The 24,711-nt window shown below is 41.5% G+C and overlaps 1 protein-coding gene across 1 annotated transcript in view; it reads left to right on the top strand.

Annotated features, from left to right (window-relative positions):
* AKR1D1 (aldo-keto reductase family 1 member D1) overlaps positions 1-24,711 on the top strand; it is a 53,283-nt gene that overhangs the window by 5,526 nt on the left and 23,046 nt on the right. Inside the window, exons 3-4 of the mRNA XM_037049121.1 lie at positions 17,456-17,623; positions 22,002-22,118. Coding sequence (XP_036905016.1) covers positions 17,456-17,623; positions 22,002-22,118 — 285 coding nt within the window. The remainder of the gene's footprint in view (positions 1-17,455; positions 17,624-22,001; positions 22,119-24,711) is intronic.

Here is a 24,711-nt window from a genome sequence, read left to right as displayed (position 1 = left end):
CGTGATCTTTCTCTATGAAAGCTTCCCAGAATGCTCTCATACGGGGATGAAACACTCTATAACAGCCTCCCAACACATCTCCCTTTTCTCTAGCTTTTTCCCCACAACTCCATCTGATAAGTCCCATCAGTGACAGTCTTGAGTCTTGTTCCTTTTTCTTTGTTTTTGCTTTGACAGAAATCAATGCACTTTGTACCAGTATCAGCTCATAGACTTAGTAGCTAATATGAATCAAAAACTTCAAGTGAAACGCAAGAACATTACCAGGTGGGCAAAGGACACAAATCTAGGATCAATGGCAACCATTTTGGAAAATGGCCAATACTTCAGTTCAAAAAATATTTAGTGTGTGCCTACCACATGTGAGGCATTTTTGTACATGATACAGGAATCAAAACAATGGGCTAGGGACAAGGCATTTAAAATCTGTGAGCGGATAAGTGTGGCAGCAAAAACAGATACATGTAGAAACACGGTACAAGGCAAAGCTGAGGCTCTCTAAGAGAGAACACTTATTCAAAGATGAAAGCAACGATGAAAACAATCTAGTCATCAAGTGTGGAGGAAGAGGCCTAGGAAGGTGGATTGGGGTCATAATTGATCCAGTATTTTGTCCTGGATGGCCCTGTTTGAGATTTTTGTAATGGCAAACAGTTTTTACAACCTGGAGAGTGAGCCAATGGCTTTGCATATGGGGCAAAGGTAAGGTGACATTCAAACCCTTAATGAACCAAAGACGCCTGTATCGTCAAGTCCGTTTTGCCTCTTGGGCTAGAGGGGACGGTGGGCACAAGGCTCAGAACCCCTTCTCGGAACTATGCCACCCTTTAAGATTTTATTTATTTATTTTTAGAGAAAGAAGAAGGGAGGGAGAAGGAGAGGGAGAGAAACATTGATGGATTGTCTCTCACACAACCCCAAATGGGAACCTGGCCTGAAACCCAGGCAAGTGCCCTGACTGGAAATTGAACCGGCGACCTTTTGGTTCACAGGCTGGCACTCAATCCACTGAGCCATACCAACCAGGGCAGAACTATGCCATCCTTTAAAAATTCCTCCTTTCTCCTCAATGTCTACCTTATCTCTCTCTTCCTCTCCATCCAGGGAACACTGTTTCAGTTGGAGAAGGCAAAGTCTTGTTCTCATATCAAGTATTTTTTTATACTGGGGACAGGGTGTTAAAGAAAAACTTATTCAGTGACACCTGTTAAAGCATGGTAATGAAGACTTTTTTTTTAATTTTTATTTAATTCTTGTTCAAGTACAGTTTTCTATCTTGTATTCCCAGCCCTGCACCCCCAGTGCTCCCCACCCCCCTCCCATCTCTGCCCCCCACCTTAGTTATTGTCCATGTGTCCTTTATACTTGTTCCTGTAAACCCTTCCCCTTTTCCCCTGTGATTCTCTCCACTCTCCCCTCTGGTCCCTGTCAGCCTGTTCTGTATTTCAGTGTCTTTGGTCATGTTTTGCTTGCTTGTTTGTTTTGTTGTTTAGATTCCTGTTAACGGCGATATCATATGGTATTTGTCTTTCACTGCCTGACTTATTTTGCTCAGCATAATGCTCTCCAGTTCCATCCATGATGTTGCAAAGGGTAGGAGCTCCTTCTTCCTTTCTGCAGCATAGAATTCCATTGTGTAAATGTACCATAGTTTTTTGATCCAGTCATTGACCGATGGGCATCTAGGTTGCTTCCAACTCTTGGCTATCGTAAATTGTGCTGCTATGAACATCGGGGTGCATAGGTTCTTTTGGATTGGTGTTTCAGGGTTCTTAGGATATACTCCTAAGAGTGGAATTGCTGGGTCAAAAGGCACGTTCATTTTTAGTTTTCTTAGAAAATTCCATACTGTTTTCCATAGTGGTTGTACCAGTCTGCAATCCCACCAACAGTGAACTAGGGTCCCCTTTTCCCCACAACCTCTCCAGCACTTGTTGTTTGTTTCTTTGTTTATGATAGCCATTCTGACTGGTGTTAAGTGGTATCTCATTGTGGTTTTAATTTGCATCTCTCTGATAGCTAGCGATATCGAGCATCTTTTCATGTGTCTCTGGATCCTCTGTATGTCCTCCTTGGAGAAATGTCTGTTCAAGTCCTCTGCCCATTTTTTAATCGGGTTGCTTGTCTTCTTTGAGTGGAGTCGAGTGAGTTCTTTGTATATTTTGGAGATTAAACCTTTGTCTGAGGTATCATTGGCAAATATGTTTTCCCAAACAGTTGCTTCTCTTTTTATCTTGATACTGTTTTCCTTAGCCATGCAGAAGCTTTTAATTTTGATGAGATCCCATTTGTTTATTCTTTCCTTTATATCCCTTGCTCTAGGGGACGTATCAGTAAAAATATTGCTGCGTGGAATATCTGAGATTTTCTTGCCAAGGCTCTCCTCTAGGGTTTTAATGGTTTCACGGCTTATATTTAAGTCTTTTATCCACCTTGAATTTATTTTGGTGTATGGTGTAAGTTGGTGCTCAAGTTTCATTTTTTTGCATGTAGCTGTCCAGTTCTCCCAACACCATTTGTTGAAAAGGCTGTCTTTACTCCATTTTATGTTATTGCCCCCTTTGTCGAATATTAATTGACTGTAGAGAGTTGGGTTTATTTCTGGGCTCTCTGTTCTATTCCATTGGTCTATGTGCCTGTTTTTGTGCCAGTACCAGGCTGTTTTGATTACAGTGGCCTTGTAATACAGTTTGATATCAGGTATTGTGATCCCTCCTACTTTGTTCTTCTTTCTCAAAATTGCAGCAGCTATTCGGGGTCTTTTCTGGTTCCATATAAATTTTTGAAGTGTTTGTTCTATGTCTGTGAAATACGCCATTGGTACTTTAATAGGTATTGCATTGAATCTGTAAATTGCTTTGGGTAGTATGGACATTTTGATGATGTTAATTCTTCCAATCCATGAACACGGTATATGTTTCCATTTATTTGTGTCTTCCTTGATTTCTTTCTTCAGTGTTGTGTAGTTTTCTGCATACAGGTCTTTTACCTCCTTGGTTAGGTTTATTCCCAGATATTTTATTTTTCTTTTTGCTATATCGAATGGGATTTTTTTCCTGATTTCTGCTTCTGCTGCTTCATTGTTGGTATACAAAAATGCCTTTGATTTCTGGATATTAACTTTGTATCCCGCTGTTATGCCAAATTCATTTATTAGTTCCAGCAGTTTTTTGGTAGAGGCTATAGGGTTTTCCATGTACACTATCATGTCATCTGCAAACAATGCCAGTTTTGTTTCCTCCTTTCCGATTTGGATGCCTTTTATTTCCTTTTCTTGTCTGATCGCTGCAGCTAGAACTTCTAATACTATATTGAATAGAAGTGGTGAAAGTGGGCAACCTTGTCTTGTACCTGATCTTAGTGGAAAAGCTTTTAGTTTTTGCCCATTGAGTATGATGTTGGCTGTAGGTCTTTCATATATGGCCTTTATTATATTGAGGAATGTTCCCTCTATTCCCACCTTGCTGAGTACCTTTATCATAAATGGGTGTTGTACCTTATCAAAAGCTTTTTCCGCATCTATTGATATGACCATGTGGTTTTTGTCTTTGCTTTTGTTTATTTGGTGTATTACATTTATTGATTTGCGTATATTGAACCATCCTTGCATCCCCGGGATGAATCCCACTTGGTCGTGGTGTATGATCTTTTTGATATATTGTTGGATGCGATTTGCCAATATTTTGTTGAGGATTTTAGCATCTATGTTCATCAGTGATATTGGTCTGTAATTTTCTTTCTTTGTTGTGTCTCTATCTGGCTTTGGGATTAGGGTGATGCTGGCTTCATAGAAAGAGTTGGGGAGTTTTCCCTCCTTTTGGATTTTTTGGAATAGTCTGTGAAGAATAGGGGTTAGCTCTTCCTTAAAAGCTTTGTAGAATTCTCCTGTGAAACCATCTGGCCCAGGGCTTTTGTGTGATGGGAGTTTTTTGATTACTTCTTCAATTTCATTTGCTGTTATTGGCCTGTTCAGGTTTTCTGCTTCTTTTTCATTGAGTTTTGGAAGATTATATTTTTCTAGAAATTTGTCCATTTCACCCAGGTTTTCAAATTTCTTGGCATACAGTTCCGCATAGTAATTTCTTACAATCCTTTCTATTTCTGTGGTATCAGTTGTAATCTCTCCTCTTTCATTTCTGATTGTGTTTATTTGTGTCCTCTCTCTTCTTTTCTTAATGAGCCTACTTAAAGGTTTGTCTATTTTGTTTATCTTTTCAAAAAACCAACTCCTGGATTCATTGATCTTTAGAATTGTGCTTTTAGTCTCTATGTCATTTAATTCTGCTTTGATCTTGGTTATTTCCTTCCTTCTACTTGCTCTGGGCTGTCTTTGTTGTTGTTCCTCGAGTTCTTGCAGGCGTTGGGTTAGGTTGTTTGTTTGAAATGTTTCTATCCTCTTTAGGTGAGCCTGTATCGCTATGAACTTCCCTCTCAGGACTGCCTTCACTGTGTCCCATAAATTTTGGGTTGTGGTGAGTTCATTTTCATTTGTTTCAAGGAGTTTTTTGATTTCCTCCCTAATTTCAATCTTGACCCATTCATTGTTCAATAGCCTACCATTCAGTCTCCATGATTTTGGGTGTTTTGGGTTTTTTCCTGTGGGGTTGGTTTCCAATTTCAGTCCCTTGTGATCAGAGAAGATGCTTGGTATGATTTCTATTTTCCTGAAGTTGTTGAGACTGGTTTTGTGTCCTATCATGTGATCTATCTTTGAAAATGTTCCATGTGCGTTTGAAAAGAAAGTGTATTTAGTTTCTTTGGGATGGATGGCTCTATATATATCAATTAGGTCCATTTCTTCTAGAGTGTCGTTTAATGCTGCTATATCTTTGTTGATATTTTGTTTGGAAGATCTGTCCATTTTTGACAGTGGGGTGTTAAAATCCCCTACTATAATTGTGTTGCTGTCAATATCTTTCTTGAGGTCCTCTAGGATTTTCTTTATATATTTGGGTGCTCCTGTGTTGGGTGCATATATATTTATGATGTTAATGTCTTCTTGGTGGATTCTTCCCTTGAGTATTATGAAGTGACCTTCTGGGTCTCTCTTTATAGCCTTTTTTTTGAAGTCTATTTTGTCTGATATGAGGATTGCTACCCCGGCTTTTTTTTCATGTCCATTTGCTTGGAAAATTTGTTTCCATCCTTTCACTTTCAGTCTGTGGTGGTCTTTTGTCCTCAGGTGAGTCTCTTGTAGGCAGCATATGTGTGGGTCATGCTTTCTTATCCATTCAGCTATTCTATGTCTCTTAATTGGTGCATTTAATCCATTTACGTTTAAAGTTATTATCGAAAGGTACTTATTCATTGCCATTTATGTACCTGTGTTCCTCTCTGTCTCTCTCTTTTCCTTCCTTTCCTTAAAGCAGCCCTTTTAGTAATTCTTGTAGAGCAGGTTTTGTGGAGGCGTATTCTTTTAGACTTCTTTTGTCTTGGAAGCTCTTTATTTGGCCTTCTATCTTGATTGAGAGCCTTGCTGGATAAAGCAGTCTCGGTTGTAGGCCTCTGTTTCTCATTACTTGGAATATTTCCTGCCATTCTTTTCTTGCTTGGAATGTTTCCGTTGAGAAGTCATTAGCCAACCTTATTGGGACCCCCTTGTATGTTACTTCCTTTTTCTCCCTTGCTGCCTTTAGGATTTTCTCTTTGTCTTGGAGGTTTGCCATTTTAATGATGACGTGTCTTGCAGTAGGCCTCTTTGGGTTCCACCTGCCTGGGACTCTCTGTGATTCCTGGATCTGTGTGACTTTCTCTCTCCTCAACTTAGGAAAATTTTCTGTTATTACTCTTTCAAGTAGGTTTTCTATCCCTTGTTCTTCTTCCTCTCCTTCTGGTATTCCTATTATTCAGATATTATTACATTTCATGTTGTCTTGCATTTCTCTTAAATTCTCCTCATTTTTTTCTGATTCTCTTTTCCATTACTTGGTCCATCTGGGAGATTCTTTCTATCCTGTCTTCGATCTCATTTATGCGATCTTCCGCCATATCGATTCTATTCTTCATACCTTCCACTGCGTTCTTCAGTTCAGAAATTTTATTCTTCATTTCCTCTTGGCCTTTACTGATGGTTTCTATTTCCTTTTTCATGTTGGTATAGTTTGCAGAGAGTTCATTGTAGCTCCCCTGTAGTTTCTGGTAGCTCGTTGTAAGTTCTTTGAATTTCCTGATAACCAGTGCTTTGAATTCCACATCTGATAGTTGACTTGCCTCTATTTCATCTAACATTCTTTCTGGGGCTTCCTCCTTTTCTTTTATTTGGGGACTGTTTCTTTGTCTTCCCGTTGTTTGTGATACTCTTCTTGTTGGCCTCAGCTTCTTAAATTGATTTGTTCTGGTTCCCTGGGTTTATGGTGTGAACTTCTGTGGTAGGATACCTGTGAAATTCAGTGGTGCAGTCTCCTGCAGGTATCTTGGTGTTCTCCGCTTCCACCTACTCCTTTCTTTATTCTGCGTGTGTGATCAGGTGGAGGGGGAGGCAAAATGGTTTATGATAGCAGATTGTTTTATGTTACTTACAGACACAGTCGGCAGAGAAGAAATAGACAATCTTTAGGCTATATATAGAGTTAACCGTGCTCTTCGACCCAGCTTGCCACTTTTAGGAAAGGATGGACATAAGTTAAGTCTCTTGTTGGGAAGGGGGTGCTTGTGAGTTGTATTTAGAAAGCAGTGTGGTTGCAGGCGGTCAGATTTGAGGTAAGGTGAGAGTACAGGTTAGTAACTAGGTGTAGCGTGTGAGTAAATAGAGTAATAGAATTCAGGAACCTGTAAGGTGGTCTAAGGTCCGAGAGATGTGTTATGAAATATTACTGTTGTATAGAACAGCTCTTATTTACAATACTATTAGAGCAACACTCACGTGATAGACTCAATGTGATCTGTCTAAATGGGGGTTATAGAGCTTGGGTAGTATGGCAAAGGAAAGCAAGTGAATTATAGAAAATTAGCAATACACTGTGGGGGAAAGAGCAGTGAGAACCTGTCAGGTAGTACAATATAACCAGACAGGATTAAGAAACCTATACAGAAAGAGGAGGGATACAAAGATATTCTTTTTTTTTTCTTTTAAAAAATCATAAGGTAAATTTAATAGTTGGTAGGACTTATAAATTGTACCCACTCACAATTTTTTTTATTTAACTCTTGTTCAAGTACAGTTTTCTTTTTTGTATTCCCAGCCCTGCCCCCCCAAGTGCTCCCCACCTCCCTCCCATCTCTGCCCCCAACTTTAGTTATTGTCCATGTGTCCTTTATACTTGTTCATGTGAGTACTTCCCCTTTTCCCCTGTGATTCTCTCCCCTCTCCCCTCTAGACCCTGTCAGCACGTTCTGTATTTCAGTGTCTTTGGTTACATTTTGCTTGCTTGTTTGTTTTGTTGTTTAGATTCCTGTTAAAGGTGATATTCTTAAAATTAAAAAAAGAAGTAAGACTAATGCAAAAAAATAATAATGCACCTAAAAGAAAACTAAGCAACACACAAACAATCCAACACACACACAAAAGTCAGGAGAAAAGAGGAATATGCGGAAAATTTGGGAAGAACGGAAGGACTAAAACCAGACAAAAAGAAGAAGAAATGAGGGACAGAGTATTGAAAGATAGAGTAACAATACAGTTTAAAAGATATAAGATTACTTAAAAAAGAAGTTGAGAGAGAAAAGGGAAGGGGGAGAAAAAAACCACACACCCACACACACACACGCATTAAAAAAAAAAAAAAAACACCGTTCCTTTGTCGGTTTCAAACTGTCCAAATTGGTTTTTCTGATTGCGTCCAGCTGGGCCTCTCTGAGGTCAGATATGCAGGCGCGCACGCGTGGGTGCGAGCCACGCTACCGGATCGGGAAGTGGGCGCCCACACCCCTGGGAGGCTGCCTGTGTCCTGTGGTATCTGGCACTGTCCTTCCCAGTCCCGTGGCGGGACCCAGGTGTTCCCACCCCTCCCCTGGATGGCTGCTGGGTGATTGGGCCGTGAGGCAAGATGCTGTCGCAGAGCACCTCAGTTCACTTTCCAATAGAGACTTCTCCACAAAGCCTGCCTCTCAGCCCAGCCCAATCCCAAAAGATCGGCAACCACAGTGTCCTTCTTAAATCCCTGGGGCTGGTGGGCTGGCGGGCTGGTGACCACAGAGTCCGCAGCTGAATAGGGTCCTCCGCCCTTGCCACCCTTTACGTTAACTTAAGCCCACAGGTCTCTGCCCGGTATTAACCTGCCTGCCTAGACAGGGAGGGGGGAGTCAGTTCTCTCCCCTGGAGTCTGTAGCTGGCCCACCCAGTGCCGGGCCTCTGGAGTTCCCTCCGTCACAGGCGCCCCGGCCCTGGATTCAGACGGAACCTCTGTTTCCCACTGATGGTGCAGGCCCAGATTGCCTGCCACTTCTCGGAGGCACTCACACACCGCCGCTGGAGGTCGCCTGCCTTGGGTGTGCCCCAGGCGCAGTCACTTTTGTCCTCACTCGCTTTCTGGAGTCCTCGCCGACCTGCAGCTGTCTGGTTCCTCTGTCACACTCTCTGGTCTCTTATTTTCATAAATGTTGGGAAATTGTTGGTTGATTATGCTGTTCTTCGGTAGATCCACCTGGATTTTCTACCAGATGCATGGGAGCTGGATTCCCTCCGTGCATCTGGTAGAACACCCATTACACCCTACTCGGTTGCCATCTTCCCAACTTCCTGAATATCAGGAAGACTTTATTTGAGGAGAGGGACAGCTTTGGTGGATATAGGGACTATTGTGATGGAATTTTGAGGTAGGAGAGATCGGGCTCAACTCTGAACACAGCAAAGGCAAGTGGGAGCAGAATGGGGGTGCGTGGGCAGAAAATGACTAAGAGCAAACATTAGGGGGTAAGGGAGGATTCTGGTTAAACCTAGCTAACAGGATTCTTGCTGAAGACAGAACTGGATGACCAGACATCGCTGAGGGTGGTGGAGGATGAGGAAATAACTTGATTGGTTATCAAAGGTGATCAGACCTGGAAGATGGGGCAGGGGGTGTTGCTAAGCTGACTGAGCAGGATTTTGCTCGAATCAGCTAATGCAGAGATGAGTAAGGAAGTCCATGTTGGAAAGGGGTTCTAGTGGGGCATGATTGGGGTTGGATCGGTGAAAGAATTTCTGTTGGGGAAGAGGGCAGTCTCACAATCTCTACCTAAAGGGGCCAGAGACTAAGTATAACACTCCCTTGGTCTATTCATGCTGTCACAAGTTGTAAGATTTCATTCTTATATATTACTGAGTAATATTCCATTTATATGTATATATGTAACACATCTTCTTTATCCTGTTGTCTATTGATGGATACAGGTTGATTCTATGTCTTGACTATCGTAAACAATGTGCAATGAACATAGGAATACATTTGTCTTTTTGAATTAATGCTTTGGGTTTCTTCAGCCCAATACTCAGAAATGCAATTGCTGGGTCATAGGTAGTTCTATTTTTAGAACTATTTTGAAGAACCTCCGTGCTTTTCCCCTCCATACTTAGGGGGCTACACAACCTGCTCCCATTAACATGCACAAAGGTTCCCTTGTCTCCATGTCTTTGCAAATACTTGCTGTTTGTTGCTTTGTTGATGATAGCCATTCTGGCAGGTGTGAGGTGATATCTCAATGTGGTTTTAATTTGTATTTCCCTAATGAGCAGTGGCGTTGAGCATTCTTTCATGTGTCTATTGGCCACCTGTACATTGAGACATACTCTTACATATTTAAAATGCCTCTAGAGAGCATGATGGCAGAGTGTATAGACCCCTGTGTATCTCCACTTAAATCTATGGCCAATCAGACTTCTATAACACAACAAAGGTTCTTCTGTTCAACACACTAGCAAGCTTGGGAGATGTACACATTGGTGCATTTGAAGGAGGTTGTATCAAAACACATAGGGGAGGTGGATGAGAGAGAATACAGGGTTGTTTCTTGAATATGTAATTCCATAGCCACCATGGCTGGCCTGTGGCTCCAGCTCATGGGGTAGTGGTGCAGGAGTCAGGGTGCAGCCCCACACTATGGCCCAGTAGAGGGCAAGAAAGAGAGAAACAGCATTGGCACCTGAGGACCTGCTCCCTTCCCCCTTATTACAGTGGAGCCTGAAAGCAGAAGCGAGGACCAGTCTCTGGCCTCCCAGCTGTTGTGCAATGGCACCAGCAGGAAGGGAACCAGGTAGCAGCACAGTGGGCTCACAAACCCAGCTGTCCCCTCGCCCACCACATCCTCACACCACTGAGACCCAGTGACCCAAAATCAGTAGGAACACTCACCACCTTGTCTCACAAGCTGCAACTCCCATGACCACAGTTACAACCCCTATCCAAAGGGGCCAGTAGTATAAGTAAGAGAAGACAAAAGTTTGTACTACAGTACCATCCACTGGAAAACAAAGCAAAGACCTCTATTACCAACCTGCTGCACTGTTAAAATCAAAATGGTGCCCAATAGTGATGTGGACCCTGGCTCGTGGGGTCCACGGACATGGTAGATGCAGAAGAGACATTCTCATGGACTACCAAGTCCTATGGAGGAAAAGGGACAACATGGATTTTTCTCTCAAGGGGAGCAGAAGCCAAGGCCTCCGCCATGACAGGCCTTTATCTATTTTCTCCATGCATTACGTGATGGTCCTCATTTACTCTGCACAGGTTCATTTCAGGTGGTTACAGAAAACAAAGGAGCTGATGCCGCTAATCACATCACAGAAGAAGGATATTTGCAAGTGAAAAAGGAAAAGTAGTTGAACCAGTTACATTCCATACTGAGGAGTTTTAGCATGGATTTTAGGAAGTTACAGTAAGCACTTGCTGTCTCAATTCAGGATGAGGGAGTTTTAGCAAAAGCAACTCTCAAAGTGGCCTAGGTACATTGCAGGCCTGATTCCCCATGGGAGAACCTAGCTGTGGGTGTGGGTCCTGTGCATCTCCAAGTGGGAGCTGGGCCCATGCCACGCAGAACGGTGTCCTACGCAATAGAGCAGATCATATGGAAGGGAGGATTAGTGAGGTCGAAGATAGAAATCCAGATTCAGATGGAAGAGGAGAGAAGACCTAGATGTTTTTCAAGTGAAGGAACTCTACAAGAACTATCTGACTCTATTAGAAAGGGCAACATAAACATAGTGGGTATCCTAGAAGGAGAAGAAAAGGAGAAGGAAACTGAGGGGTTATTCAAAGGAATAATTGATGAGAACTTCCAAACCTAAGGAAGGAACTGGACATTCAAGTATAAGAAGCTAACAGAGCACCTAATTATCTCAAGTCAAAAGACCTTTTCCAAGACACATTATGTTAAACCTGCCAGAAGTTAATAGGTAATCAGAAAATAAAGACAGTAACCTACAAAAGAAGACCCATCAGAATATCATCAGATTTCTCAGCAGGAACCCTTCAGCTCATGAAAGAATGGAATGATAGATTCAGAATATTGAGAGAGAGAAATCACCATCCAAGAGTAATATATACAACAAAGTGATCTTTTAGACATGAAGGAGAAATAAAGGATTTCCCAGACCAATGAAAGCTGAGGGAATGTACTACAAAACCTGTATTATAAGAAATGTTGAAAAGAACACTTCTACCTGAAATAAAAAAGACAAAAATACACAGAACTGTGAGTAAGGTGACAAAGAGAAGAAAATTGCAACTCTGTTTAAGAATAGGGTTTTAAACAATTATAACATAAAGATGAAAGGGAAAAATGCTAAAAATATAATAACCACAATTTGATAATGAACACACAACATTAAAAAAGGGATAAGAAACAAACACATAAAAGGGGAGGATGTAACTTGTATAAGTAAATGAAGATGACATGTTATCAGAATAAAATAGACTGTTTTATCTACAAGACAATATACACACAAACCTCATGGTAACCACAAAACCAAAAATCCAGAGCTGAGATACAAACCATAAAATTACAGGAAACAGAAACATAGAAAACCACCAAACTAAAATAGCAGATAGAAAAACAAGGGAAAAGAGACAGTGGAGATCCAGAGCAATCAGAAAACAAAATACACAGTGGTAGTTACCAGTAAGTCCTCAAATATCAATAATCACCCTGTATGTAAATAGACCGAATTTACTAATCAAAAGACACAGAGCAGGTGATCAGAAAACAAGACCATAAGAGACCAATCTCAGCTCCAAAGACAAACATAGACTCAAAGGGAAGAAGTGGTAGCTAATTCTCGAAGCAAATAGGACCCAGAGAAAACTTGGCACAGTCATACTGATATCAGACAAAGTAGATTTCAAGACAAAAAAATAACAAAAGACAAAACTGAATGTTTAGTGGTACTAAAGAAGACAGTCCATCAAGAATACATTTACTAACATACATACACCCAACCTAGGAGCACCAAAATACATAAAGTACTTATTAACAGACCCAAAGGGAGAAATGAATAGTAACATCATAATAGTCGGAGACTGTAGCACCCCACTTACACCAATGGGTTGATCATCTAGACGGATAGTAAACAAAAAAAATCAGTCCTAAATCAACATTAGATCAGGTGGACTGGAATAGACATTTATAGAGTTTCTTACCCCAAAGTGATAGAATACACATTCTTCTCAATTGCATAGGGAACATTCTCAAGGGTAGACAATATGTGGGGACACAAAAAAGTCTCAATAAATTTAAGAAAATTGAAATGATATCAGCATGTTTTCCAATCACAATAATAGAAACTAGAACTCAACTACTAGAAGAAAGCTGGAAAACTACAAGTATGTGGAGATTAAACAACATATTATCAACAACTATTGGGTCAATGAAGAAGTCAATAAAAATTAAACAATGCATAGAGACAAATGAAAATTAAAATAAAACATAGCAAAATCTTTGGGATGCAGCAAAACTGATGCTGAAATCAATTCATCGATACAGATGCTGTATTGATGCTTTACGTCAATACAGGCCTACCTCAAGAAACAAGAAACACCTCAAATAAACAGTCGGCATTACACCTGAAGGAACTAGAAAAAGAACAAACGAAGCCCAAAGTTATTAGAAGGATGAAAATAATAAAAATACAAGCAGAAATAAAAGAGATCGAGAATAAAAAGACAATAGAAATTAAGTTTTCTATTGGCTCTTTGAAAAGATAAAAAATGATACAACTTTACCTAGAGTCACTGAGGAAAAAAGAGATGAATCAAATAAAATCAGAGATGAATCAAATAAAATCAGAGATGAATGGGAAAAAGTTATTACGGATATCACAGAAGTACCAATGATGATCAAAGAATACTATTGGAGATCCAAGATGGTGGAAATCACACTCCCTCCTTCCCAGAAACAAAGTGGAATTACAACTAAATTATAGTGCAATCCATCTGAATAATCAACAGAAGGCTAGCTGAACAGAACACTGATAACTAAGGATGTACAGAGGCACCACATGGAGACCAGAAGGAAGGGTGCAGGTGTGAACATGGCTGGCCCTGCACTGATATGTGGTGTGGTTGAGAAGACAGAGGGGTATCTCAGCTGCCAAGGACCCCCCTGAGGAGGTAAGGGCTCAGCTGCACTCCAGGCTCTGAGCCAGGAACACCAGTGCTGAGAAGAGAACCCCATACACCATCTGTCTATAAAAATTGGTGGGGAATCCATCTGCCAGGACAGCCAGAAGGCTGCTAGAAACCAAGGCACCCTCCAAAAGGGCCAACACACAATTGCATTCACAAGTATTCCCCTGGGGTCTAAGGGAGGGACGGCAACTCATAGCAAACTGGAGTCATACAGGGAGAGATTGGGTTGTGTCGCTTCAGGGAGAGGGCTAGAGGGACAGCCACCATTGCCCCTGAGCTGAGTCCCTCTCCAAGGCTGCCACACACACCATCTTTTCTGCACTTCCCTCCACAAGGCATCAGTGTGCAGAGCTGTACTTGCCCCCTGCTCCTGACTCCCTGTGGCTGACCCCTGCCAAGCTCCTGCCTTGTGAAAAAATTAGCTAGCTGCAGGCAGCCTGGGTCTGCTGCAGGTTTTCTTATCAGGCTCTTCAGAAGGCCCATGTAGACTCAGGGGTTGGCAGAGACACACCGGAAGAGACTGAGCTGTGTGCCTCGGGGCGAGGGCCTTTTTACCCACTAGCCCCACTGGCATTCCCCCGCAGCCCCCCAACACACACACAGCATTGGCCTGGGGATAGCCACTTTCCCACCCTTCCTGATTCCCTGTGGACCCTGCCTGCCTAGCTGTCGTTATTGGCAGATGACATGATACTGTATAAGAGAACCCTCAAGATTCCACCAAAAAACTACTAGCAGTGATACATGAGTTCGCCAAAATAGCAGAATACAAAATAAGTCTCCCAAAACTTCGGTTGCACTTTTACACACCAATAATGAACTATCAGAAAGGGAAACAGAAAAAGAATCCCATTTCCAACTGCCTCAGAAAAAATAAAAATAAAATGCCTAGGAATAAATTTAATCAAGTAGGTAGAAAACCTGTACTTGGAAAACTGTAAGACACTGAAGAAAATACAAATAAATAGAAGCATATACTGTGCTCATGGATAGGAAGAATTAACAGCATTAAAATGCCCATGTAACCCGAAACAATCTAGTGATTCAATGCAATCCCTATCAAAATACTAATGTTGTTTTTCACAGAAATATAACAAAATCCTAAAATTTGTATGGAACAACAAAAGACCCTGTATAGCCAAATCAATTCTAAGAAAAAAAGAACAAAGCCAGAGATATCACTCTTACTGATTTTAAACTATCCTACAAAGTTCTAGTGAACAAAACAGTATGGTGTTGACAGAAAAACAGATGAACAGAACAAGGGATCAGAGCTGAGAGCCCAGAAATAAATCCACACATATTTGGGTAACTAATATATGATAAAGGAGCCAAGAACATGCCAAGAACAAGAAAGAAAAGCCTCTTCAATAAATAATGTTGGGAAAACTAGGGACCGTATGCAAAATAATGAAATTGGACCACTACCTTATACCATAAGCAAAAATTAACTCGAAGTGGATTACAAAGTTGAAGGTAAGACCCGAAACAATGAAATACATAAAAGAAAACATAGACACGACGCGTCTGAACATTGGTCTTGATGGTGTTTTTGTGAATTTGACTCCAAAAGCAAGGAAACAAAAGCAAAAATAAACAAATGGGATTAATCAAACTAAAGAGCTTTAAAGCAAAGGAAACTGTCAATAACAAAAAGGCAAGCAAGTAAATGGGAGAAAAAAATTACATATATATATATAATATTATATATATAAACTATATTCTACATGTAAATGAAATCATATGGCATTTGTCTTTCTCTAGTCTGATTTTATGTCACTGAGGGGTCTATGTCACTGAGCACCATACCCCATAGGTCCATCCATGCTGTTGCAGATGGCAAGACTTCATTTTTTTTAAGTCTGAGTCATATTTCACTGTACATATACACCACTTCTTTATCCACTCATCTATTTTTTAAAGATTTATATATATATATTATATATAAATATATAAACTATAATATATATAAACTATATATATAATATATATGTGCATATATATATATGCAGGCACACACACACGTAGTCACCCAACCCTACCAAAAAATGAAAGGAAAAATCCCAATTAAAATTTGGCAGATATCCGAATAGCCATTTTTCCAAGGAAAACATAAAGATGGCCCATAGGCATATGAAAAAATGCTTATCATCACTAATTATTAGGGAAATGCAAATCAAAATCACAATGTGATACCACCTCATACCTGTTTGAATGGCTTTTATCCAAAAGACAGTATTAGAGAGGATGCGACGAACAGGGAGTGCTTACACACTGTTGGAGCGACTGTGAATTGCTGCAGCCACTATGAAAACAGTAGGGCGGTTCCTCAAAATATTAAGAATACAACTACCATATGATCCAGACATTCCTCTTTCGGGTATTTATCCAAAAAATATGAAAACACTCATTTAAAAAGATATATGCACCCCACATTATTTGCAGCACTCTTTACAATAGCCAAGATACGGAAAAACCTAAGTGTCTATCAACAGATAAATGGATAAAGCTGGTTTTAGATATATATTTATATGTATACAATGAAATATTACTCAGCCGTAAAAAAGATGACACATTGCTATTTGTGACAAGATGGATGAACCTTGAAGGTATTATGCTGAATGAAATAGGTCAGACAGAAAAGGACCAAAACCTCTTATATATGGACTAGAAAACAAAAGTGTAATGAACTAACAAAAGAAAGCAAAAACTAACTCATAGGTACAGACACCAGAATGGTGGCTACCAGAAGAGAAGGCGGTGGAGGGCAAGGGCAAAATTAGTAAAGGGGTCAAATATATAATAATGAAGAGAAACCAGACTTTGGGTGATAAGCACACAATAGAGTGACAGATATCAAATTATAATGTTGTTCACCTGAAATGTATATGTTACCAATCAACATTACCTAAATAAAAAATAATGTCATCATAACTAAAGAACAGTGACTTATGTGCCATCTGGAAAATGGATAACTTATGTCATGTTAAGAATTTGTGCTTTTTTTTTTCCCTGTCAACACTCAGGGGAGAGCATATTCTCCTTCTTAGGCTTCATGCAGGTTAATGAAATGAACAGTTTTAGCTCCCAACCTTGATAAAAACATATCTTGAAAAATCTAGCACGCTCCTCAACAATCTTTCCCCCCGGCTTTACTGAAGTATAATTGATGTACAGAAACACTGCACCGATTTTTTAAAATTTTATTGTTGTTCCAGTACCGTTGTCTGCCTTTCCCACCCCCGGCCTCTTCTGCCCCCCACCCCAGCCATCCCCCCAAACTGCACACATTTAAAGTATACAATCAACGAGCCTGGCACAAGCGCGAACCCACGAAGCCACCACTGCATTCAAGATGGTGAACGTATCCATTGCTGCCAGGCCTCCTGGTGCTCCTTGGGGATCCCAGGTCCACAACCCCCACTCCAGGCAATCACTGACCTGTGCCTGTTGCTATAGATTATTTTTCATTTTCTAGCTTCTTTCCTTCAGTATAGTTATTTGATATTCACCCAGGTTGCTGGGTGTATCCACGGTTCATTCCTTTTTTATACATATTCCATTCTGTGGATATATCTCTCGGTTTATTCAGCCGAACCTTTGGTTTTCAACTGAGCAATCGTCCGTGAACTTGTGCCCTCCTACGGCCCAGATACCATGAAATCCGCCGTCACTGGTTAAAAATGCTGGGGGCAGTCCTGGGATGGACGGAATCTCCCCCTGAGGGCAGGATGCTCCCTGGGAGGCCGGTTTCTCCAGCCTCCGGGTACCATTTCCAATCACAACAGCACGGCATTGGGAATGTCATGTTCACTCTAAAACCATGTACAGCGAATTGTCCTGGTTAGTAATGATGGAACTAAAGAAAAGACCCATTTCTCTTCTCCTAAATCCCGACCCCCTTGTCATTTCAGACCCCTCAGGGGGTCTGTGCAGCATCGGTGAAGGTAGCCATTGACGTGGGGTACCGGCACATCGACGCGGCCTACGTCTACCACAATGAACACGAGGTGGGAAAGGCCATCAGAGAGAAGATAGCAGAAGGGAAGGTGCGGAGAGAGGATATCTTCTACTGCGGGAAGGTGAGAGCTTCCCTCCTCCCTCCATCACCTCATACTAACAGTGGGCCTGACCTCCCTTCTCTCTGCCACAGAATGTTGGATTCAGCAACAGGAGTGAATTTTCAACTGCCTCCTTCCGTACTCCTGCCAGGAACTTAGGGACTAACAAGCCCCTTGAAGCGAGCTTAAGAAAAAGCTCCTTCTTCACACATGGCCAAGGATTTAAAACCCATACAAAGAACCAAATCCACAAAGCAAAGACTTGGGGAGTGGAAGAAGAGGAGGAGATGGTTCATATTACAGAAGCACTTGCCAAGGCTTTCTTTAAAGGGACGGCTTTCTTTTTCTTTGGTGTTTACCTATTTGTTCAGAGATCATTCATTTCTTTATGGAACTATAATTCGTGTACCACAAAGTTCACCCTTTTAAAATCAGTGGTTGTTAGTAAATTCACAGAAGTTGCACAACCATAACCACTACCTAATTTCGAAATATTTTCGTCGCTCCAAAAATAAAAACCAAAACCCAGGGCCCCTAGCAGTCACTTCCCACTGATTCCTCTCTGCCCCTCCCCCAACACTGGCCACCACGGACCTCCTTTCTGTTCAAATAGTTTTCCTATTTTGAACATTTCATACAAACGGAATCATGGAATACGCGGCCTTTGGGGTCTAGCTTCTTTCACTCTGTATAATGTTTCTAGGTCCATCCAGGTTGTAACAACTGTCAGAATATAATTTCTTTTAGTGGCCAAATAAGATTCCATTGTATGGAAATACCACATTTGTCTAGATCACGACCTTGTGAGCAGTTTAAATCTCCAGTGTTAGAAATCCCTGTGCGTTGAAGAACAATCAGAAAGATAAAAGCATCGTGAGTAAAATGAAAGGCAATGGAAAGATGGCATGTATATTTACAGGCAGCTCTGGAGGCACATAATACAATTCTCTTGAGGGTTCCAAAGAGAAAAAGACAGTGGGGGTGTCTAGGGGTGGGCTTCTGATTTCGCCCACCCCTAGACCTCCCCTCCTCCAGCTCCCCACTCGGCTCCTTCCAAGTTTCCCAGGGTTTGCCATTCCCCAAATCACCAGCTACTTATGGGTTATGGCCCAAGGGCCGCATGGAGCCCCTGTTCCAAAAGATCAGCTTGGAGCTCTCACCTTATTAGAGCTTTACAGTTCTGGTTCCTAAAGAGGTTATTATTACACAGTCTCTCACTGGAGTGAAACATTAAATCTTAAATAGGTGCTCGCCCCCTGTTTCGGTACAAGAGTAAACTTGACTTCATAGCCTAAGGACCTATGCCAAAGCAGCCTGCCTACAGCCAGAGATATTTTTGAACACTTTGTCTTAGCTTACATTTTTTCTTAACTTTTATATTGTCTCCACAATTTATTCTTGTTTGTTTCGTGTAAGAATGAGGTTTTAAATAACCACCAGGAACAACAGACCCCGAAAGTTTCCTTTGTGTCTCTTTGAAGAACGGTAAAGTCGTTGCATCATCTGTCATGTCGAAAAAATCGAACCAAATGAAACCAACTATTCCATAAAGCTGCTATGAGTTAACATTTACAAAACACTTACACGGTACCCGTTACAAAGCTGGAACTCTATGGGTTTGTGGCAGAAAAGTAAGTAAAACACATGAAACAGAATTTTCACTGCAGTGGGTTGGCGGAATGACACCCACAGACACACAATTATAGCTGAACCCATCTGGCCACTACTGTCTCCACCTGAAGTGTCCTGTTCGGCAAATCCAAAGCTTCAAGAAGATGTACTAATTCAACCCGAGACTCTGAGTACCCTTCAGCAACCTAGGTTTTCCTGACTTCAAGGGCACAGGGGCTCCAACTTGACAATCCAGACCTTAATCTTTCATCGCCTAACACTTTAAGATCGAGCAATTTCTTCTTCCTTTTTTTCTTGTCAAGCCATCTAAGTTTATTTCATTGACTGTACTTTTTCCACACTTATTGAAGTATAATTGACATGGGGCCTTAGGCGAATTTAAGGGCAACATGTTGACCTGATACACTTACATATTGCAACATGATTACCACCGGAGCGTCCGCGAACAGCCCCACCCCTCACGTAATTACCACTCCTTGTTTGTAGTGAGGACATTGGAGACCTACTCTCTTAGCAACTTCAAAGTACGTAATCCAGCATCGTTGATATAATCATTATGCTGTGCATTAGATCCCCAGGACTTGCTCCTCAGGTAGCTGGAGTCTGTGCCCTGGGACCGACGTCTCCCGTTTTCATCCATGCACAGCTGTCGCATTGTTGGCCTTGTGGTGGAGTGAGCCTGGGCTCTCCTAGCCCAGCATTTCGGTGACATTATCAGTTCCGCCAGACATCCAGCATGTTCTCAGTAGGGACTGGCAGAATGTCCCTGGGGTCCGAGTAGGAAATGAGAACAAAGGAGCAGTGAGAGAGAATCTAAATCTTGTCCATAATGTAAAATTTCACCGCCTTCTGTACTGCCGGTCACATGGGAAGCATCCAGTGAAGTGACTCGCACAACTCTATTTCTTGCTCAAATGAAGCCCATCTTTTGTCAGACTGACATGAAAAGGAAGTGCCTGCCCAGGTCAGCACAGCTGTTCGGATACTCGCTCCCTCGTTACACGGCAAGGAGAAGTTCAAGGCCTGAGTCCAGTGGGACATTAGCACTGAGCAGAGGAAGACTTTGTCTCCAAATTAGACCCTCTGTGGTTCTGGGGGGGGTCTTTAAGTCTCTGGTCCTATATTCTTTTTTCAAATAATTTTTATCTTTCAAATATAGTTGATGTACCATATTACGCTGGTTTTAGGTGTGCAACCCAACAATGAAACATTTATGTAATTTACAAAGGGATTACATCTACTACCCATTGACACCACAATCATTATTACAGCACTTTGACTATACTCCCTATGCTATATTTTGCATCCCATGACTATTCCATAACTACCAATTTGTACTTCATTTTTAAAATATATTTTATTGATTATGCTATTACAGCTGTCCCATTTTCCTCCTTTTAGTCCCCTCTGCCCTAAACACCCGCTCCCACCCACACCCTGCCCTTTAGTTCGTGTCCATGGGTCATACATATAAGTTCTTTGGCTTCTCCATTTCCTATACTATTCTTAACCTCCCCCTGACTATTTTGTATCGACTATTTATGCATCGACTATTTATGCTCCTTATTCCCTGTGCCCATTTACCCATTCCTCCCTCCTCTTCCCTGCTGATAATGCTTCACCTTTTTCACCCATCCCCACCCCCCAACCTGGCAACCGTCAAAATGTTCTCTGCATCTATGACTTTATTTTATTTTGTTTGCTATATTCTACATGCAAATGAAATCATATGGCATTTGTCTTTCTCTAGTCTGATTTATATCACTGAGCACAATACCCCGTAGGTCCATCCATGCTGTTGCAGATGGCAAGACTTCATTTTTTTTAAGTCTGAGTCATATTTCACTGTACATATACACCACTTCTTTATCCACTCATCTATTTTTTTAAAGATTTTATTTATTTTTAGAGAGAGGGAAAGGGAGGAAGAAAGAAAGGAAGACAAACATCAATGTGTGGTTGCTTCTCATCACCCCCTACTGGGCACCTGGCCCACAACCCAGGTGTGTGCCGTGACCGGGAATCCAACCCTTTGACCCTTTGGTTCACAGGTCGGCACTCACCCCACTTGAGCCACACCAGCCAGAACAACAGTTGCACTTTTAGTTTTTTGAGACACCTCCAAACTGCTTTCCACAGTGGCTGCACCAGTCTACATTCCCACCAACAGTGCATGAGGGTTCCCTTTCCTCCACACCCTCCCAGCACTTGTGTGTTGATTTACTGATGATGGCCATTCTGACAGGTGTGAGGTGATAGCTCATTGTGGGTTTAATTTGCATTTCTTTCATCTTAGTGATGTTGAGCATCTTTTCCTATGTCTATTGGCCATCTGCATGTGCTCTTGGGAGAAACGTCTATTCAGATCTTCTGCCCATTTTTAAATTGGATTGTTCGTGCTTTTGTTGTTGAATTTTATAAATTCTTTATAAGTTCTGGATATCAATCCCTTATCGGATGCTATATCCACTCATCTATGGATGGGCACTTAGGTTGCTTTGATATCTTGGCCATTATAAATAATGCTGCAATGAATATATGGATGTCTATTCTGGTACTATATTCTGATAAAGTTACAATATAGCCCTCAAGAGTAATACCAGTTTATGTTGTACTCAGGTAAAACTTTAGCATAAACATATTTTTGTGCAGTTAAGTGAATGAATAAAATGTGTATGAAGGCTTTGTAAAGAGTAACGGGCTGAATTATCATTTTTAAAAAACGCAGCATGCATATTAGTTAACTAAGCCCTTTTGACCCCTTCAGCTTTGGTGTACAGCTCTTGAACCGGATCACGTCCGCCCATTCCTGGAGAGGACACTCAAGCTCCTCCAGCTGGATTATGTCGACCTTTACATCATTGAATTACCCATGGCTTTTCAGGTGAGTCCAGATACCCAGAGCTTTGCCCTCGGCTCTTTGGTGACCATGAGCTAGTTCATTCCTTAGCACCATAGAATGTCATTGTTTTTGATACCAGAGATCAGAGAGCACTGACCTTGCCCAACAAGTGGCCGAAAGGATTATGTATAACAGGCTCAGGCTTGGATCCCATGTGTCTTCACTCATAATCCAATGCTCTTTTTATTAGATCATGTCTTTACACCTGTAGTTTAAACTCTCTACATAAAACCGTCACATACTCCCCAAAGAGCGGTCCATGTTTTAGTTGTCTGGCATCCAGACACACCCTTCTTGTCACTTACTGAATCATAAAAGTGTCCCTGCATGACATAATGCAAAATAATACAATATGTACAGCTGAAAACGTATTCACCCTCCAAAGGGAAATAACCCAAAGAACGGTCAGGTGTTTTGGAGTTCGCGACAAGATCAGGGCGCTATCCTTCTAGTTCAATGGCACTTCTTCCTTGAACTTTCCCCATCTGTGGACTCCGTGTTCACTTAACCACCAACAGCACATCCCATATACACTGCTGAAGAGAAATAACTGCTTTAAATTTTCACTGAGAGAAGGAGAGATTGAAAGTGAAACTGGACACTTGTGCACGAAGCAAGTCAGACCCTGTTGGTCAAGAACGAGGACTCTCTCCCATTGCCACGGCCACGGCCAGGATCCCTTTATGCAGCCAACCTGGCTGCCACTGTTCTGTCCTCTGGAAGCACTTTCCTTGGTGACTCTCCTCTGTGGTCATGGGCAAGATGAACTCTGGGAAAGATTCCCCTTTCACATTCTCCTTCATGGAGATGCATACGGGTTTTCAGGCTTCACAATGGCCTTGGTAATCTAAGGCTTTGGTTGGTCTGGTTGGGATTTCACAGACAAGACAGTATCCCTTAAAATTCTGTTAGGCTTTCAGTAAATTCACATTCAGTCAGCTCCATAAAAGAGTAATTAAAGCTAGGGTCAATTTTTTGTATCTAATCCTAACCCATGGTTTGTGCATCTTGGTAAAGAACATGCGTGTTCTACTCATCTGCTCAGGCTTCAGTTTGCTAGGCCCCCATCTGGCTTGAAATAATGTAAAACAGGGAGGCACAGCTAACGTGTTCCTCGCACCGAGTCTGCTCCTCATTGGATGGTGCTCCTTTGTCAGGTAGGGCATCCGTGGGCCGAGATCTTGCTTTCAGAGATACATGGACAAGAATTCCCCCAAAGTCCAATTTTATTTCCCTCTAGAGTTCCCACCTTCCTGTTTTGGCTGACACTGACTTTGGACTTTAGAGCTCAATTTCTGACATTTTGATAGCATCCAGAAGCAGAAAGTAGCTGTTTTAGCAAAATACAATCTTACCTCTTGTCTTACAAACCAAGAAGCAATAAACACACATATCTTTCTTTAGGACCTTACTGAAGGCTGCAAAAATGGCCAGTAAACTCTAACACCCAACATTTTTCTACTAAACCCCCTACAGCTTCAGTCTCATTGGCCTTAGAAGGCCAATCTTGAGACCCACTGTCAGAGTCTCAAAACACAACAAAGCAACATGGTAACAAGATGACATACTATTGCATAGAAAGAATAGCCAATTATCAGCTGGACGTGGGAAAATCCTCACATCCAATCCCATACACACCTAGCTAATTCCACATTTTTAGTCCATTACTTGCTATTCCCCCACACCTTTGTGTAAGTTGGGACTTTTGTTACAAATGGCAAAGTCCAACTTAAATTGGCATTAGCAAAAAGAAGAACTAAGAAGTCCAAGGGATATCTGGTTCAGGCACAACTAGATCCAGAAGTTGAAACTACGTATATACACTCTGGCCCTTTCTCTATCAACCCGTTGGCTTCATTCTCAAAAACCCCTTTCCACATGACGGTAAAATGCTCACTGACGTGGCAAGTTTTATTTTCAATAAAACTTAAGAATTCAGGAAACAAGAGACCACACATTAAACCTCATAGAGAGATACCGGTTAGCCTTGCTTGGGTCATGTATTAATTGTACCTATTGCTGAGTGATTTTTGTGTGTGAGGATGTGGATGACTGACTGACATGTATGGCCAAGAGTTGGAGCCAGGTTAGCCCACACAGACAATGTGGCATGAGCTCCTCTGTAGAAGATGGCATAAGGATGGTGGAAAACAAAATAACAGATTCCCACTGCACTCACTGGAGGTCACTAAGCAAGCACAGAGGTACGAAGCAGAGCTCTCAAGCCAGGCTGCCTGGTTTGACTCCCAGCTCTGTGGCCTATGAGCCAGATGACTTGGTCAAGTTATTACCTGGTCTCCTAACACATCCCCTAAGCACAATGCGTAGGAAAGAGTATGGACTTTGGAGTCAAACACAACAGGGACTGACTTTCAGCTTTTTTACTTACCGGCATGGTCGCTTTGATATTTCTGAACTTCAATTTCATCGTTGGTAAATCGAAGCCTCTAATAACTGACTTGCTGAGTTCTGTGAGGAGTTGTTAAAATTATACGTGTGAAATTACCAACACAGTGCCTAACATTTCATAAATAATAAAAGACACTACTGTGAAATGTTCAGGCCGAAATATATA

The sequence above is a fragment of the Sturnira hondurensis genome, unplaced genomic scaffold, assembly GCF_014824575.4.
Source record: "Sturnira hondurensis isolate 20B ecotype Veracruz unplaced genomic scaffold, ASM1482457v3 Scaffold0006437, whole genome shotgun sequence".
Lineage (NCBI taxonomy): Eukaryota > Metazoa > Chordata > Mammalia > Chiroptera > Phyllostomidae > Sturnira > Sturnira hondurensis.
The sequence above is the reverse complement of the archived record's forward strand: the minus strand, read 5'-3'. Positions and strand labels throughout refer to the sequence as shown.